Source organism: Physella acuta, unplaced genomic scaffold (genome assembly GCF_028476545.2).
Source record: "Physella acuta isolate Inbredline_101_S28 unplaced genomic scaffold, ASM2847654v3 ptg000423l, whole genome shotgun sequence".
Lineage (NCBI taxonomy): Eukaryota > Metazoa > Mollusca > Gastropoda > Physidae > Physella > Physella acuta.
The window spans coordinates 95,557-115,378 of NW_026731942.1; the positions used below are offsets into that span (position 1 = coordinate 95,557).

General features: G+C 35.9%; 1 protein-coding gene across 1 annotated transcript in view; it reads right to left on the reverse strand.

Annotated features, from left to right (window-relative positions):
* Positions 1 to 14,006: 14,006 nt before the first annotated feature.
* LOC131942746 (neuropeptide SIFamide receptor-like) overlaps positions 14,007 to 19,822 on the reverse strand; it is a 47,965-nt gene continuing 42,149 nt past the window's right edge. The window contains exon 3 of the mRNA XM_059302664.1: positions 14,007 to 15,304. Within this exon, the coding sequence (XP_059158647.1) occupies positions 14,503 to 15,304 (802 nt within the window). The 3' untranslated portion in view covers positions 14,007 to 14,502. The remainder of the gene's footprint in view (positions 15,305 to 19,822) is intronic.

Sequence of the window (19,822 nt, forward strand, 5' to 3'; positions counted from 1 at the left end):
ATATAAAATATCTCTACTTTAGTAAGCACTCGTTTATGTTTGAAATTACCCAATCTTTAATATCGTTTTGGTTTATAAATAAAAACCTTAATATAGTTAAAATTCAAAACTAAAATTGTATTCCATTACACTATAATAAAAAAACGTGTTAAAGATTTTTTTTTCCCAAGATGGTTAAAAAGTCAGAACAGAAAATTATGTTCCCCGATTTTCCAACAACAAAAATTAACATAATAAGAAGATTAATTAGTCTGAGTATATGAAAATGTCTAGAATAGACCATGCAACTCATGTATTAAGTGTTCACAATTACATCACAACGAAAACATATGCAATCACTACATTACACTAATGCGTTAACTTACATAACTTCATTTTCAATTTTAAAGTATTACCGGTCACGATTATTACACAATTGCATTTTTCCTCAACCAATTCTGTATTGTTATCTCGTAATAAATTCCATTATTCCTTATTAGTCAAGCCGCTATATAATCAAGACAAATGCAATACAATCGTATACAATTACCCATCCTATATACAGTCTACGACGAGAAAAAAATTCCCAATTACTTAATACACATTTCTACAACCTTAAGAGTCCAATCCCCAATTGCTCGACATAGAAACTACATTAGAACCTTTCTATTCCCACAGCGTCAAGATTTTCCCATAACAACAGCCATCATTCAGCTAGGAGACGGGAACTCAGATCTGAAGCGACAGGAAAACGAACGTGGATACATTATTAACCCTCTGACGGCTGAATACATTCGCTGGCCGCTGGCCACTAAACGGGTTAATCATTGAGTCGTACAGATGAGCAAGGGCCGATATAATACAAGATCACAGAAAAGAACTAATGAATAGCTAAATAGCAATAACAGATTATGTCTTATGACTCACTAGTCTGACCCGAATATACATACACACACACACATATATATATATATATATATATATATATATATATATATATATATATATATATAAAATATATATATATATATATATATATATATATATATATATATATATATATATATATATATATATATATATATATAATTATAAAATGTACAGTAGAATTTCGGCTTAAAAGTCTAGCACTCTACCCCTATGCCACACAGTCTTGTATGCCGAGGCCACAGAAACAGGTGAACTCTACTTTACTTGCTTCATGGACCGTCAGGTTTCGAAAAGGGACCTTTAATTACTAGGTAGCAAAAAATTACCTAGCACTGTAAAAGTCCCCCCATCCTGTCCCCCCCCCCCCCCACCCCCGCCACCCCAGGTGTTAGGGGCGCCCAACTTAAAAAACAACAAAAAAAACAATGTGTTTCCTGTTTATCTTCTACTTGAGACATGGTCTACTGGGTCCATTTAACGCTTGGGTAAACAAATCTGCTAGAGGTCATTAACCTTGATTGATATCTTAGGGTTAGCACGACCTGTCGATTTTGTTGGTCTGGAAATCTGATGGTACTCAGAGGTGTAGCCTCGCGTCATGACCTAACAGGCTGCCGTTGACGCCTTCTTACATACATACATATATACATATACATTTATTTATTTTTTTATTTTTTTTATTTTTATTTTTTTTTATATTTCATTATTTTTTTTTTTTATTTATCAGTTTTTCGTGTATTGTTATTTAATTATGTTATAAAGCTTTATAAAAAAAAACAATAGATCAAAACAAGCAATGTTATTTAAATTTTCCATCCATTAGTCCACTTGACATAACACAGAGCCAGTTTTGCTATTGCCTGCGAAAATATTTTTTATTTTCTTAATTTTTTTAAAATATATGCTGCGTTGTAACATCAATCTAGCTAGAGTTTCAGAGGCGTAAATAAACCAAAAAATAATTTTAAAGTTCGTGGATAATATAGAATAATTATTTTTATCTTATTTCCTGGGCGTGTATAAAGAAAACAATTATGGGATGAAATGAAATCTTGAAGAGTTTTAGTGTTACAAATTGATATTTTTTTAAAGTTGTTAGTTGTTGCATTGCAGCGTATTTGATAAATTCTTAACAACATTAGCAATCATTTCAGCAACAATAACGTGGGGCAAATGTTATCATTGGGATTGTTCTATATATATAGATATGTATATATATATATATAGTAATATATATATATATATATATATATATATATATATATATATATATATATATATAGTAAAATCCTTGCTAAGAGAATAGAGTTGAACACAATTGTAAACGGAAAACACACCAGCGCGAATGGTGTCTACTATAGTAGCTATGTACAACAAAGGGGTGTTTTAGTAGACATGTCTTGCAGCCAAAAAATGTCATCAACATTTATAAACCATTGTCTCCTGAATCCGCAAATGCATCAATGCAAATAAAAAAAGGTGGTCTTATATCTCAAGATCATTACCCAACCATTTAATGTCACCATTAGAAATATAATCAATATATTAATATAGATATTATAATGAAAAGAAAGTTTTCTAGACCTCTTTGGAACCTTAAAAAAAAAAGTGGCGTTCAAATTGTTTTTCTCTAGTCGGGCAGTATTTTCCTCGATTCTATTAACTGATGTATTCAGAGGCGTAGCGACCCTTCCCGGCGCCCGGGGACATACTTTCAATTTGGCGCCCCCCTCGGGAGCAAATTTTCGATTTGCACCCCCCCTCGAACTTTCAATTTGGCGCCCCCCCTAAGGTCGGCGCCCGGGGACATATGTCCCCCCCCGCCCCCCGCCCCCCCCTCGCTACGCCTCTGGATGTATTGATTGATGATGCAGTCAGATTTTTGTTTGGTCATTTCGCTTGCGTGCATTTAATCCAATAATATTTAATTTCTTCACAAAAAAGAGAGAAAACATGTTATAAAACTTGACGCTAATCAAAACTTTTATCAACGTGACAATTCATTTATATAATGGCATTTAATTAGATGTTAATTATAATTATTAAAAGAAACGCCCCTTTGTTATATGTAATTAGAAACAAGCTACGTTTGTCTTCTCATTAAAAGTTAATTAATGGAAAAAAAATATTAGATGCCTACAAAAATCGTTTCTAAATAAATAGTAATTATTTCATTAAACTAAATTAGAACCTCTTCACTAATCACTTCTAATGACAATTAAATCACGTTTAAAAATAGAATTTAACCCTTTTATATAGAGTAACCTTTGCGATAGATACTAACTTTTTAGTGGAAGCGTTTTTCAAACTTAAGAAAACAGATTAACTATTTTAGACAGTATTTTTCTAAAACAAAAAAGCATCTAATTTCCAGTTTTCAATGCTAGACAGGAGAGCATAAATTAAGTTTCATTGTTTTTTTTACTAGTTCATCAAGGTTGTATTAAATGAAGATATAAACCAGAAAGAATAATTATTTATTTATTTTTAATTTTATTTTACAGAAAATTTCTTTGATTTTTTATTTTCTAATTAACAGCAAAATAAACAAGGTTTATTTTCAATAAAATGTCTACTGGGTCTTTATAATCTTTGATGAAGCTATTTTATTAGGCTTTAAACATGTCGTATAAATTCTAAATAATAATTAACTCAGGATAATGCTTAACATTTTCTTCAATTAGGAATACGAAATTATAATTAGTTATACAATATAGGATGAGAAAATAATTGTTGTTGCGCTTGCATTGATCGTTGTCTCTTCTCAATCACGATGGGAAGATGGAGAAAGATATATATATATATATATATATATATATATATATATATATATATATATATATATATATATCAGTAATAACGGACATCACCCCTACATAATATCTAAAATGGTAGCTCCACCCAGAACACCTGACTCTAGTCAGTAGGACGTCCCTGACTCCACAGAACACCTGACTCGAGTCATTACGACGTCCCTGACTCCACAGAACACCTGACTCGAGTCATTACGACGTCCCTGACTCCACAGAACACCTGACTCGAGTCAGTAGGACGTCCCTGACTCCACAGAACACCTGACCCGAGTCAGTAGGACGTCCATGACTTCATCTAGATCACCTGACTCAAATCTCGAATCTTACACATGACGTCAGTGTTTTGTTTGGTTAATGATTGTCTGCTGGAATGCCTACACATTCTGAACGTTTTTTTTAAAACTGGTAATGGACTCGCTCTCAAGACATCCACCTGACTTGAGTTATCTGTTTCGCCAAGGTCTTCTTAAGTTATCCTTAATGGTAGTTTGATTCCTCGCTTCATTTCCCTTATAGGTTTCCTGTGTTTAACAATCTAGAATACTCTAGATCATTGACTTAAAACCCAGTTTAGTGGTTGATTACATCAGTGCTGTAGCGAGGTCGGGTGTCACCCGATGCGGCACTTAATGGCGTCACCCCCCAGAGGCTTAGCGACTCTTCCCAGGGACACAAACTTCAAACTTTCAATTTGCACCCCCCCCCTCTCAAATTTTTCTCTATATATTTTACTATCTTTTGCCTTGGTGTCACCCCCGTAAAAGGTGTCACCCGGTGCGGTCCGCACCCCCCCCCCCGCACCCCCCCCCCGGCTACGCCTCTGGATTACATTATGAGTTGAAAAACAAGATTGCTTACACTCTCCAACTTTTCTTCCCCCTAGGTTTCCAATTGTTCTACCGGTACACAACATTCTTTGAAAATACCGGAATAATAAAGTGGTTGACCAGCATCTAATACTCAATGTCAAATTTACTCCTTAATAGTTTCGCTTTAATAAAACTTCTGAATCCTAAATGAAAATAACTGAACGATTTTATTGCGAGATTATAAAAAAAACGTGGGAAAAATACGTCAACATGTCTTTCTTATGCATTAATTTTCACATAAGCGAAGTACATGTAAACCAGCTCTTTGAAAACCAACTGCCTAAAAGCCAAAAACTTTCCAGAAAAAAAAATCAAACATGTAGATCTAAAAGCTAACTATTTTGCCATCTACATTAACGATAATAGCGCTGAGAAATTTACTTTTTGGATAGAGAAAAACTAATAGTACAAGATTATTTTTTTCTTTTTCACCGACGTACGCTTATATAAATAAATCCTATCTCTAATTATGTAAATCACTTAATTAGAGCAACATTAAATTAATTCAAAATGGCACTCGGGCATGTCGATATTCGGTCAACCTTCCATGGCCTAGATAAAGGGACGTCATGAGAACTGGACATTTCGGTCAATGGTCTCGTTCTACATCTGGAACACTGATTACAACTCATATATATATATATATATATATATATATATATATATATATATATATATATATATATATATATATGGACATAATGGTTAAGATCCATTTTGTGCGATGAGTTTGAATGATTTCTTATGATTTGATTATTAGTTGCAATCGAGTATTTGAGACGTTTTGATATTTGATGAAATAGAATTTTTTAGACACTAACAACGCTTTGTGATTGTATGGACACGGGTCAATCTATTTCAATGTTTAGAGACTGACCACACTATTTCAATCTAGACAATGACCAACTATTTGAATCTAGACAATGACCAACTATTTGAATCTAGACAATGACCAACTATTTAAATATTAGACATTGACCAATCCATGTAAATATTTAAACACTGAACACACCATTTGAATCAAGACACTGACCACTCCGTTTAACAATTTAGCCACTGACCACACTATTTGAATCTAGATACTGAAAAATATAACTGAATACTTAGATACTGACCAATAAAATTTCTATGAGCCGTACCTTCTATTTTTATCATTACGATTCACACGAAAAGCCAAGTTCGCTGAATAATACGCAGTCAACTTACATCAATATTCAAATTTGAACAGACGCCCTAGAAATGTTTGTTTTTATATAAAGAAGGAGGAAAAATTACATTTTACATTTTCTATTATCTCTACATTTTTACTAATTATTTAACTTAAGCTCGTCTTCAATAAGATGTTCGTTATTAGGATTCGTTTATGATTATACAAAACGAATGAAAAAATAACTCAACATATATAAAGACCAAAAAGATGTTAAAAACATCATAGCAACCATTGCAGTTCCATATATATATATATATATATATATATATATATATATATATATATATATATATATATATATATATATATATATATATATATATATACAGTTTAATAGTTTAACAAAGGAAGATCTAAAAACCTGCCCCTTGTTAAAATGATTCGAATCAAATCCTCTAAACCAAAACAACACTGTACCAAAATAAATGAAAAACACTGTCCATCGCAGCACTCAGCAAGTAGAGAGAAGAGAGTGTGTACCATTAGACAGTATGGGAAACGAATTATCAACACATTGAATGGTGAATGGTTATGCCGTTTTATCTAGTAGATGAGAATCCATTTCGAAACAATGCAAGTTATGTGAAAATATACAAAAATATTTCTGCTTTAGGCGAGACATCGCCTTAAAAACATTTAATCTACGTCGCTAATTATCCAATGTAAATATACATTAATTATCAGAGCAGAAATTAATTATACAATTAATTAGGAATAGCAAAGTAATTATAATTTAGAATCCTGATGATTAAACACAAACACCTAAGGGCAGATAATTCTAACATGCGTAGGATGGGATGTAGCATGGCTATCCTGGTGACAAGGGCATTGTGTTGTTGTTGATTGTTGATGGATTTTGTAGTGTTGTAAAATCCTTGGTAAGTGAATGGAGTAAAACACAGTTGTCGATAATTGATAGATTTTGTAGTGTTGTAAAATCCTTGCTAAGAGAATGGAGTTAAACTCAGTTGTCGATAATTGACTGGTTTTGTAGTGTTGTAAAATCCTTGCTATGAGAATGGAGTTGAACTCAGTTGTACAGTGACAACACACCAGCGAATGGTGTCTACTAGAGTAGCTATGCACAACAAAGGGGTGTTTTTGTAGACATGTCTTGGTGCAAAAAAACGTGTGTGAAACGGCTTGTGGCAAAACCACTCGTATGTCAATAAATTGTGTGAAAAGGCTTATGGTTAAACCACTCGTATGTCAAAAAATTGTGTGAAATGGATTGTGGCAAAAATTCTGGTATTTCCAGAAAACATGGGCGATGACGACATAAATGTATCAAATTCTGAAGGTTTTCAAGAAACTGGAATTAGAGTAAAACACAACTTCCGGTTATCGGAAATCGCTCATAAGTAGGTAAAGACTATTTGGAGGATATAATATGTTTATATGAATACCTATATACAGTGTGGACTTAAACGATACTCAGTTATCAGTTTTTGAAAAAAACCGAAGATAGAGAGAGAGAGACAGAGAGAGACAGAGAGAGACACACACAAAGAGGGAGAGTGGGAGAGAAATAAAGAAGGAGTAAAGAAAGATAAACATACAGACAAGACTGCATTTTTTTTCCATGTGTAAAACGTAGGGAATAATAAAAATCTCGATTTCGATTTCCTTAGCACGATTACATTACTTCCATCGATACTCCTTTTACCAGATGTTGCTTACATGGCGAAGCAAAAAAAAAAAAACATTAAGATTAAAAAAGAAAGAAAAAACAATAGATGGTGTGCATTGCGTTGAACATTTTTATTTCATAAAGATCTTGAAAAAAAAAATCTTAAGCATATAAATTTCGCAAAGGTTTTTTTTCACTTTTTAACAATAAACATGAATAAAAATTAGCAAATAAGACGATTCATTTTTACAAGTTTATATTCATCTTATATAGTCACTTCTGTATTTTGTCTGTTATTTACACATGTACATACAATATAACAATAAATAGATAAATATATTTAAAAGAAATTATATCACATAGTTCCAATTTTAAAACACGGAGTTTAAAAATTTGTCTTCAAACATGAATTTCTTTGTACAAAGCGTAACGAAAATTACATTTTACTGGTTACCTAAACATTAACCATGGCTTCAACTCTAACCCTAGATCTAACCCTCACTTTAATTATAACCGTAACTACGATATTGGCAGAACACACGTTGATGGGATTACCGCCCATAACTAAAACGAAGAAGCAGCAGGGGATATCACTCAGCCTAAAAAAAAGGGAGATAATTAATAGTAATTGTATAGAAAAACAAGTATGTGTGGTTACACATCAAATTCTGATAATATAAAAGATTATTATTCAAATAGAATAAAGGGTATCATTAACTAGAATGTTAAATTTATTTGTGGAATAATAATTAAACACACAAATTGGTAACTTTTTATTGATGTTTTAACCGACAAATTTACATGCATTTCATTACACAAAGGCAATTGTATTATAATTCTATTAAACGAGAACATTGTGTGAATTTCTTTTCGTTGAAAACATTTTTGAAAACAGCAACAACGAAAATTAAAAACGCATTTTCCAATTACATATTTGTATGTATCTTTAAAAAAAAAAGTGTCAAAAATGAATTCGTTTTTATTTATATTTGTAACAATGATGTAAGCTTGGGAGTTGAAAGAAACGCCACAGTCGGGCGGGGGGGGGGGGGGGGTTAGCGGGACGGGGAGGGGGGGGGGGGACTGAGGGTAAGGGTGTGTTCGTTGGCGCTGGCAGAAAAAGTAGGATGCGGGCAGGAAAACGTGTGGGGAGGTTGGAGTTGGTACTGTTATTTCATGCATGAAAGTATACACCATTTTCTTCTGTTGCTGTTATGGAGTGATAATAAATCCAGTTAATACCTATTATATGAACATCCCAAACTGTATATAAAAAAAATATTAATCAATACATTTAACAAAACAGATGGTCTTTAACATATCAAGGTATGCATTAACTGAATATACCTATATATATATATATATATATATATATATATATATATATATATATATATATATATATATATATATATATATAGATATATATATATATATAGGTATATATATATATAATATATATATATATATATATATATATATATATATATATATATATATATATATATATATATATATATATATATATATATAGGTATATATATATATATAGATATATATATATATATATATATAGGTATATATATATATATATATATACACACACATATATATATATATATATATATATATATATATATATATACACACACATATATATATATATATATATATATATATATATATATATATATATATATATATATATATATATATATATATATATATATATATATATATATATATACATATCACCAAATTTGAAGAGAATAAAAAAATAATACATTAACCTATGAAAGATTACTTTATTATACGTTTAGCCAACACCGGTATGAATTAACAACTAAATTTTACATCCAGCCCTCTCTAGTAGACCATTACTCATGTGAATATTGATCACCATATTTGGTAACTGAATTAAAGATAGGGGATGGGAACAATCCAAGTTACCTTGTTTTCTATGGTTTGTATCAAAAGATAGATGTTTACACAATAATTGTACATACATTGTGTGTAGCCAAATTAAAGAAAATGTATTTGTTTTTCCACTATAATTGAAAATGTATTTGTAAAGTAATGACAGAAGGTGAAACAAGGATATTATGTAAGATTTTTATATTTATGAAATTTGAGGCTGATATTTTCAAACTTTATTTTAAATAGGAGCCTAGGACAAGTATGAAACAGACAGAGTGGAAATAAAAGGCACTTTATAGTTTTTTACTTTGATGTCTCGTAAATTTTTATTTTTGAGTTACAGTATACCCTAGGTCAAGATGTGACATCATACGCCAATCAAGGGACACAATCAATTTGTGAAGTTGGTATAGTGTGTGGAATAGCTACATGGTAGTGTTACTTGGTTGATTTGTAAAGAATGTGTGGGGTAGATGGTGTGGGGGAATGTTTGCTTGAATGATGGTGTGGGTAATTTTGGAATGTGGGGGTATAGCTTTTTGTGGGGTGTTGCTTTATGGGGTTGTGAGTCATTGTGGAGTGTGGGTTAATGTGTGGCGTGGTTTGATTAGGTGTGTGGATAATTGTGGTATGTGGGTTAGTGTGGTGTGTGCGTCATTGTGTGGTGTGGGTCCTTGTGGGGTGTGCGTCATTGTGTGGTGGGAGTTGATGTAGTGTGTGGGTCATTGTGGGAGATGGGTTAATGTAGGGTGTGGGTCCTTGTGGGGTATGAGTCGTTGTGGGGTGGGAGTTCATGTGGTATGTTGGTCATTGTGGTGTTGGTCGTTGTGGTGTTGGTCGTTGTGGTGTTGGTCGTTGTGGTGTTGGTCGTTGTGGTGTTGGTCGTTGTGGTGTTGGTCGTTGTGGTGTTGGTCGTTGTGGTGTTGGTCGTTGTGGTGTTGGTCGTTGTGGGATATGGGTTAATGTGGCGAGTGGATCATTGTGCGCTATGGGTCGATGTGTTTTGTGGGTTATTGTGGGATATGGGTCGATGTGGTGTGGGTCATTGTGGGATATAGGTCGATGAGGTGTGTGGATTATTGTGGGATATGGGTCGATGTGGTGTGTGGATTATTGTGGGATATGGGTCGATGTGGTGTGTGGATTATTGTGGGATATGGGTCGATGTGGTGTGTGGCTTATTGTGGGATATGGGTCGATATGGTGTGTGGCTTATTGTGGGATATGGGTCGATTAGGTGTGTGGATTATTGTGAGATATGGGTCGATGTGGTGTGGGTGATTGTGGGATATGGGTCGATGAGGTGTGTGGATTATTGTGCGCTATGGGTCGATGTGGTTTGTGGGTTATTGTGGGATATGGGTCGATGTGGTGTGGGTCATTGTGGGATATGGGTCGATGTGGTGTGTGGGTTATTGTGGGATATGGGACGATGTGGTGTGTGGGTTATTGTGGGATATAGGTCGATGACGTGTGTGGATTATTGTGGGATATGGGTCGATGTGGTGTGGGTCATTGTGGGATATGGGTCGATGTGGTGTGTGGGTTATTGTGGGATATGGGTCGATGTGGTGTGTGGGTTATTGTGGGATATGGGTCGATGTGGTGTGTGGGTTATTGTGGGATATGGGTCGATGTGGTGTGTGGGTTATTGTGGGATATGGGTCGTGGTGTGTGGCTTATTTTGGGATATAGGTCGATGAGGTGTGTGGGTTATTGTGGGATATGGGTCGATGTGGCATGTGTATTATTTTGGGATATGGGTCGATGTGGTGTGCGTCATAGTGGGTCGATGATCACGTGGGTCTCCATGTTATAACATATCTGATCACGTCTGTTCATGTATAACAATAAAATTACTAAACCGAAAAATAAATTATAATGAGTAAATAACCACTTTATAGAATCATAAATTAGGAGACATGCAAGCTTCAAGCTGGTCAAATGCTTGTTTCATCAGTTGTGTATAGAGGTAACAGGATATTTTCAACCTGTTTCTTTTAGTTATGTTTTAGTGATGTTAAAAATTGTATAACTATTCTGAATAATATATACTCAAGTAAGTGATAGTCATTCATGTAAATACTTTGTTTTTAATTTACAAAGAATCATTTAAGAAAGAATTATACTGGAAAGCGAATAGAAGATATTTTTTTCAAAAACATTTTTTGTTCGTTAATTGTGTAAAAGTAAAAGTTCGGATCAGTTGAATGACTGCGTCCAAAAACACATCACGAACGACAACTTTTTCCTTCGAATGTGAACTCAATTAAAGATCCTTGCTTGTTGTTTTTTTTTCTAACTACCGAAACAAATTTTGCCAGATCCTATCTCTAAAAATAGTAGGCCATCAGCATTAAGTATCATTTGTTCGCGGTATTGATTTACTTCAGTAGGGGATCAAGAGGGATTCGTTTATCATTTTTTTTTGTTCGATAGTGGATTATGTTGCTTTGGCTTTGTATGAAATAGCTGGAGTAAAATTACCTCTAACACGCAATTATAGATGTGTTCTAAATTAAAGCAATATAATTTGTATTAGACCCAGTAGCGTAGCGAGGGGGGGGGGGGGCGGGGGGGGGGGGACATATGTCCCCGGGCGCCGACCTTAGGGGGCGCCAAAATGGTTTGGAAAAATAAATTGAAAGGTTGAGGGGGGTGCAAATCAAAAGTTTGAGGGGGGGGGGTGCAAATGGAAATCTCGAGGGGGGGATGCAAATCGAAAGTTTGAGGGGAGGGGGTGCAAATCGAAAATATGAGGGTGGGTGCAAATCGAAATCTTGAGGAGGGGTGCAAATCGAAAAGTTTGTCCCCGGGCGCCGGGAAGGGTCGCTACGCCTCTGATTAGACCTAAGTTAAAAAAAAACATACTTTCTGTAATAGTTGAATTCATTAAACGACTTTTGGCTTTAATAATGCTCATTGTGTTTCGGTTTAAAATATACAAACAAATATGATACTTTTGTTAAAATTCTGTTAGCTTTATCCCAAAATATTGTGAAATTTTGTAATCAAGCTTGAAAATGATTTTGTTGAGCAAATATTATGGATTATTTTAATGTAAATCATTGTTTACTTTAAAAAAAATTTAAATACATTTTTAAAGCAGAAAAGCATATCAACGATTATTTTAATTTTAAAATATTATTTTTCATACGTAAGTTATATACGTTTTAAGTATGATTTCTTAGGGATACAACTCCGGAAAAATGCGTATTTTTTAAAATGAGTAGTTACTTAACATAAAAGATAAAATACACTTTTGTATAATTATACAAGAGTTACGAAGTAATTATAAAACCAGGACAGAAAAAAAGAATGTTTTATAATGGTTAAAAATAGATCTCCTCCAAGTTATGTTGACTTTGTCCAACGTGTAATTAGATTTGTTTTTTCTAAGGGGGGACCTTTAACCACTAGGGACCTAGCTGGTCTAAAAATAGAACCAAGGATACTTGTTTGTAAATGGCCGTTCTTCGGGTTCTTAATAAACGGGAGGCTCACACGGAGCAGTGGATTGGGGAGTTTTAATTAAACGCTGGGAATTCTTGGAGGGTGGGGGTGTGTGGGGGGTATGGAAGTTGACGTAAGAAATCTTCATCATTGAGTGTGAGAGTCTGTGGGGTGGGGGGTAGTGTGGGGTGGTGGTGTGGTGGTGAGATGCCGAGGTTAAAGAAAACTTGACCATTGAACTATAGAACCGTAAGACTATTAGGAGCTGGGAATGGGGAGGTTGAGGAGGTGGGGTGGGGCGGTGCTTGGAGGAGGAACTGGTGGGGGGGGGGGGGGGGTAGTGTGTGTGTGTGGGGGGGGGGTGGTAAGATGCCGAGGTTAAATAAATCTTGACCATTGAGTTACAGAACCGTAAGACTATTAGGAGCTGGGAATGGGGATGGTGAGGGGGTTGGGGTAAGAATGTGCTTCGAGGAGGAAGTGGGGGGGATAGGGGCTGCAATGGAATAAATCAGACCAATGAGCTAAATCATGCTCACGGCTCTTTGGAGATTGGAGAACTGGGGGAGGAGTGCTTAGACTACTGGGGAGGGGATGGTGGGGAAGGGGGGGTAATTAGGAGATGGTGGAGTAACGGGGGAGAGGATGTTTGAGGGGGGGGGGGGGGGGGTGATGCGGGAGAAACAAACTGTCGAGTTAAAATAGAACTGCAAGAGTCCTTCCGGGAATAGGAAAGACGATACGGGGGGAGGGAATGTTACAATTGAAGGGGGGGGGGAGAAATGTTACAATAAGGTGGGGGGGGGGGCAATGCGCTCATTGAACAGCCTGGTTCTAAAGTCCATGTAAACAAGCCCAGGGTTAAGGTTAAAACTTCCTTTTGTATCACTGGAGCGGTTACCATAGAAACAGGAGGTATGGAATTTAAAAGAAAAATACAGCAGAATGATGAATCGTTTTGCTCATGGGCGTTTTATGGGTTTTCCTTTTTTTTTTTTGTAAGCAGGGTTAATTAAACATTGCGTTTTGTAATGTGAGATGAGATTTAAAAAAAAAAAATCTATTCTTAACCCTCCCCGTTGTGTTTTTACGTTGTTTTGAGCAACTGAAGCAAGAAGAACAATACTAAGTTTTTTTGTACACAAAGCAGTAAAGAAAGAAAAAAAAATGTTATTTTCTTTAAAAACATTTTTTTTAATCACGACGAACGCGTTGTTGTTTAAATTTGTTTAAAAGCGCTTGAACTTTACCAGACATCCGTATATAGAACAATACACAATAGAAATGGTAGTCGATTCTTTTTTTTTTATATGTAGGAATTTTAAAATATGTTTGTACATAATTGAAGCGATTGAACATACAAAACAATATTTATTTTTCAAGTAAAAAAACGAGATTAAAATATAAAGGATTAACGTGTATTTTTGTTTTCCTTCATTTTTTTTAACCATAGGATTTTTTTTTTATTATCCATAGAAAAACGAAGCACAGAAATTGGCAGTGATGCAGGGGTTAATCCAGGATTAAGTGTTTGGTTCAAATAGAAGCGATAACGCTCCTGTGTTATCCTGTTTCGCTTTTTTCCTTTCTTTCTTAAAATCTGAATATTATTCAGGCCACCTGATTTATACTGACTAGATCAGAGTTCAAAAACTAGAACAATACAATCCTTGTTCAAAAATCACGTGACTAGAATATAACTCAGACGTGGGTCGACCTGACATTGTTCCAGCGTATCGTCTTGCTGTCCTGTCGCGACGGCCGATGGTGGTACAGGCTTCCGGTTCCGCAGAAGTGCCCGCCGTTCCCGTTGACGCAGTTGTCGAGCATGAGCGAGTCTCGGGTGCTGGTGCTATGCTGCAAGGCGCTGTTGTAGGTGGAGCGTGTCGAGTACAGGCTCCTGGCTTCCGGTTTGGTGCAGCAGAGCATGGCTCGGATCCGCCGGCGGATCTTCTGGCTGAACAGACAGTACACCAGAGGGTTCATGCAGCTGTTCGAGGTCGCGATCCACTGCGCGAACGGCGCGATCAAGCGGTTGACCCGCTCGCTGTGCGTGACGTCGAAGTCACCGTAGTCCTGGGTCAGCCGGAGGATGTACAGCGGCATCCAGGAGAACATGAACAGCAAGACGACCACCACCAGCATCTTGACGACGCGGACTTTGGACTTCTCGATGACGCCTTTGCTGGAGGTGATCCCAGGGGCGTCGCGATTCCAGACCCGGTATCCGATCAAGAAGTAACACGCCCCGATGAGAAGCAGGGGTAAGGAGTAACACATGAGAAATATGACGCCAAGAAAGAACGCTTTTTTGTAGGATTCGTGAGGGAATGCCTCGACGCAGATCGGGATGGTCTGTGGGCCGTTGGCGTAGAAGTCGTGGGTGTAGTAGACGGCCCAGGGGGTCATGAGGGCCAGGGAGATGGCCCAGATCAGCACGAGGATCACGCGGGCCATGCGCTTGGTGTTCCGTTGTCGCATCACGTGACAGATGGCCATGTATCTATAAATAGATTTTTTAAAAAAGAAACAGCATTAGAGATATGGAGAGTACTTTTAGTTTCAAAGGAGATAAATAATGCTCTAAGAAAGTTTTAATTTTAATTACAAAGTGTTTTATTTGAATACACGTAGTAATGCTTTTCTAGATTGTTGCTGCACAGTGTTAGCTAGATAGAAAAAATATTAATTAGATTGTTGTTTAGGATACGGTAATGTTTAACACAATATATATATATATATATATATATATATATATATATATATATATATATATATATATATATATATATATATATATATATATATATATATATATATATATATATATATATATATATATATATATATATATATATATATATATATACCACATAATTAGTCGTGTATGTATGAGAATGTGTTCGTAGGCGTTTGATAAGCGAACTAGAACATATTGTCTCTGTTGATCTGTAGATGAAAGTGGTTCTAACGCTTTGCAGATTAAAATCTCTCTGTTGGTCTGCAGATGAAAGGGAATCTAAATTTATTTAATCTTTTTTTAATCATTTTTTTTTAAATTTTTTTTTCGGCCATTGTGAGAAAACATTCGTCTCTCAGTAAAATCTGTGTTTATTTAATGGTTCTTTACTGATGGGAACGTTTGCATTAGCGTGATTACTTACGCAAAAAAAAATAAAATAAAATCGAATAATTAAATGTCTACTTTATGTGTATTGATTGTAACCTTTGTAAGGTGTTGCGGCCGTGCTCTTTTGAAGTAACACAAAACAAACGAATAAACAGTTTTAAAGCAGACTAAGTATCCAGGTTACCATGGTAACCTTACCGCTGTACGAAAGCAGGAAAAATATAAAATACCACAGCATTTTAAAAAAAAACATGGTTAAACTTAATCCTTAAAGTTTATTAGAATCGTATTTCTTTTTCTTCCTCAAAAAAAAAATATAAATAAATAAATAAATAAAAACCTGCGGTCTGGTCGTATTTCTCATTAATAAATCTTATCCGCGTATTCTAGGGAAGATAACTCTAATTAACAGCTAAAAACTTGAGTTCAATGATGGGGACTTCATAAAGCGGCGACCACGCAAATAGACGCGAGTGAATAGAAACGCGGAATGTTTGTTTTTATAATCAAATCATTCGATCTGGTTTTAAGTAAGTCTCCAGTTCCATGGTTATATAAAACAAGCTGAGGAAAGGTTGTTTTCGTTGGGGTTTAGTATGAGGCGGTGGGGGTTGAGGGGGAGGGGGGCGGGGGGTGATTTCGTGTTGAATAAGGAACTAAAAATATTCACAAATTATAACTGCATTAGCGCGGGTGTCTTGGATATTAGCGCCAATTAAGCCCTCATTAGTGTGTGCGTGTGTGTGTGAGTGTGTGTGAAAAGGGGGGGGGGTGAATTTAGTATGAGCTACACCCACAATGGATTGAATGAGACCAGAAGCTTCCTAAAACCCGGAATTATACATTTAAGTACACCCCGTACACGCTATTGTACAATCATACATTCATACACACTAACACACATACACTCATACTCATACGAACGTAAACACTCCCACTCCCACACATCACTCACATACACCAACACGCACACACGATGGAGCATTGAAATAATACTGCACATGAATCCCACGCAAAACTCGGAAGTATTTATGTTCTCTATTCATTTCCCCCTTTTGTTACATGATGGATGGTGTTTTATTGTATTGTAATTTCTTTTTTTCTTAATCCCCCTATCAGGAACAGGGAGTGGATAAAGGGTATTCAATACACACATTAGGTCGGACATTCAATATTATACACACACACATATATATATATATATATATATATATATATATATATACGTGAATTTGTATACGTGTATTTTTGCTGTGTAATATATAATTATGTATGTATATAATTATGTATATATATATATATATGTATATATACATACATATATATATATATATATATATATATATATATATATATATATATATATATATATATATATATATATATACATAATTTTATCTATATATATATATGTATATATAAATAAATATATGTTACTATATATAAATGTATATTTATTTATTTATTGATTTATATATTTATATATATATATATATATATATATATATATATATATATATATATATATATATATATATATATATATATATATATATATGTAACGAGTCTATTTGCTTGTAGTGCCAAATGTTAACGAGTGTATTTACTCATTCTACACAACATCGACCACAATATAGATACTCGAAGATGCAGGTTTACCATTGATCCTTTTATTACATGAATCAAAAGAAATGCTTCACAATAATATAATGAATCAACTGACCCCCAACCGTCCTCACTAGTCTTCACATAACCGAATGCACATGTCTATCGTCCCTATTAACACAATACGTCTACAACGTTCAGTAACCAACTTGATACTCCTACTCAGCCCAGCCTCAACCACGTTCTGCCTCCAACTCTTCTAGCCTCCAACTCATACTTTCCTATATATCCCCTCGTATCCGTAATCGTATTCGGTTCTATCATAGTTATGTTCAATCCGAATATCTCGCCTTCCGATTACTACGCAGTTGTCTCGTACCAGTCTTTATTAGACTTGTTATCAGTCCGATTAATAGAACACCTGCACTGTTACGTCAGCCAAGTCTTGTCAAAGTTGACAGCGGCTTGTCGTATCCTTCCCAAAATACGCCGTGGCTTTATGATCGTTATCAGTTGCATCAGACTGTAATACGTTGTTAACCATAGTATGGTAACTACCCTAGTTACATCCACCCCCGCCTTTTTTTGTGTGTTTTCAACCACAAACAACGCTTGGCAGGTGCACTCCTTCAATGTCAAAAGCAACACCGTAAAAAAAAAAATTACTGTTCCACTCACTGTCAATGTCGTCACATTCGTAAAAGATTGACAGTTATCCCTATTTCAACATATCAAATGTGTCTACATCATATTCCTCAGACACAAAGCAGTTCTAGAATTCGCATCCTATTCCTCAGAAACAAAGCAGTTCTAGAATTCACATCCACCTTTTTTCGTTTGGTGTCTTCACCAGTTCAATTTTATAGCTTTTGAACAGTCTGTTCTCATCCCAGCGTGACCATGAAAGAATTGATGGTTGCTGACGAAAAATTTCGTATTCTTTCTGTTTCTCAAACTTCTCCGCGGACCACTTATCTGATGGTCTACTGTCTCTCTGCTTCTGGGAGGAACGGGATCCTCTTTGTTGCCGTTATCCTCCACTTGTGTATCGCTGTTGTTCTGTTGCTGGTGACATGGTTCCGGGATGGGTATGAGAATTTCCGTTGTAGTTTCCGGTTCCCTAATTGTCTTAGGTTTCTTTGTGTGTAAATGCTCTTCTTGCCGATGCCAATATTTCTTTAATTGAGCAATATTCACCCACCGATCCTGTTTGGTGTGATTGATGGGTCTTATTTTAAAGGGGCCACCGGCTATTTTAGGCATCTCCACGACTTGCCATATCTCCTGTCCCCAGAGGTCGTGGATTTTGTTTCTGCCTAACGGGTGGCTACGCAGTAATACCCTGTCGTTCAGTTTGAGTGGCGGGTCCTTTGTCTGTACCGGCGGTTCCCTTCGCCGTGCTTCATGTTCTAGTCTTTCCTGTACCACCCTGTACATTTCTCTAATTCGTCTCATATGTTCATTCACATATTCTAGTGCGGTGTATGAGCCAGTCATACTCTCCTTTTTTCCTAGGAACAAGTCAAGGGGGAGTCGAGCCTCCCGTCCGAACAGTAACATGTGTGGCGAAAAGCCGGTCGTGGCATGGGGGGTGCAGTTGTATAGATATACCAACTCTGGGAGAAAATCAGGCCAATGTTTTTTCTGTTCAGGTTCTAGAGTACGCAGCAAATCATGCATGCTGCGCTTGAACCGCTCGCACTGTCCGTTTCCTTTGGGATTATATGTGGTTGTTCTAGATTTGTTGATCCCGTAGTGGCTGCACAGTTGGTTAATTACTTCTGACTCGAAGGCCCTTCCTTGGTCAGAGTGTAATTGTATTGGTATGCCATATTTGGTGAACCAGTGTTCTATTAAGACCTTTGCCACTGTTTTAGACGTCTGATCTCGTGTGGGCACCGCGACAGTCCATTTGGTGAAAACGTCAGTCATCACCAACACATGTTCCGTCCCATCCGATGATTGCTCCAACGACGTAAAGTCCATAGCCACAATCTCTAGTGGTTTTGTCGCCAGTAGGTGTCCTGATGGCTGTCTCATTTTGACAACTGGCATTTTCGCATGCTGACACCTCACACAAGCCTCACAATGGCGTTTGACCTCCATCTCCATATTGGGCCAGTAGCACCGCCGTCGTAATATTTTGTGCGTCCTGTCCTGACCCTGGTGTCCCGCCCTGTCATGTGCCAACTTTAGCACTTCTTCTCGTAACTGTCCAGGCACCACCACCTGGTGTATTGTCCCATCTATTTGGTCATGAATTCTCCGCATGAGAACACCATCCTT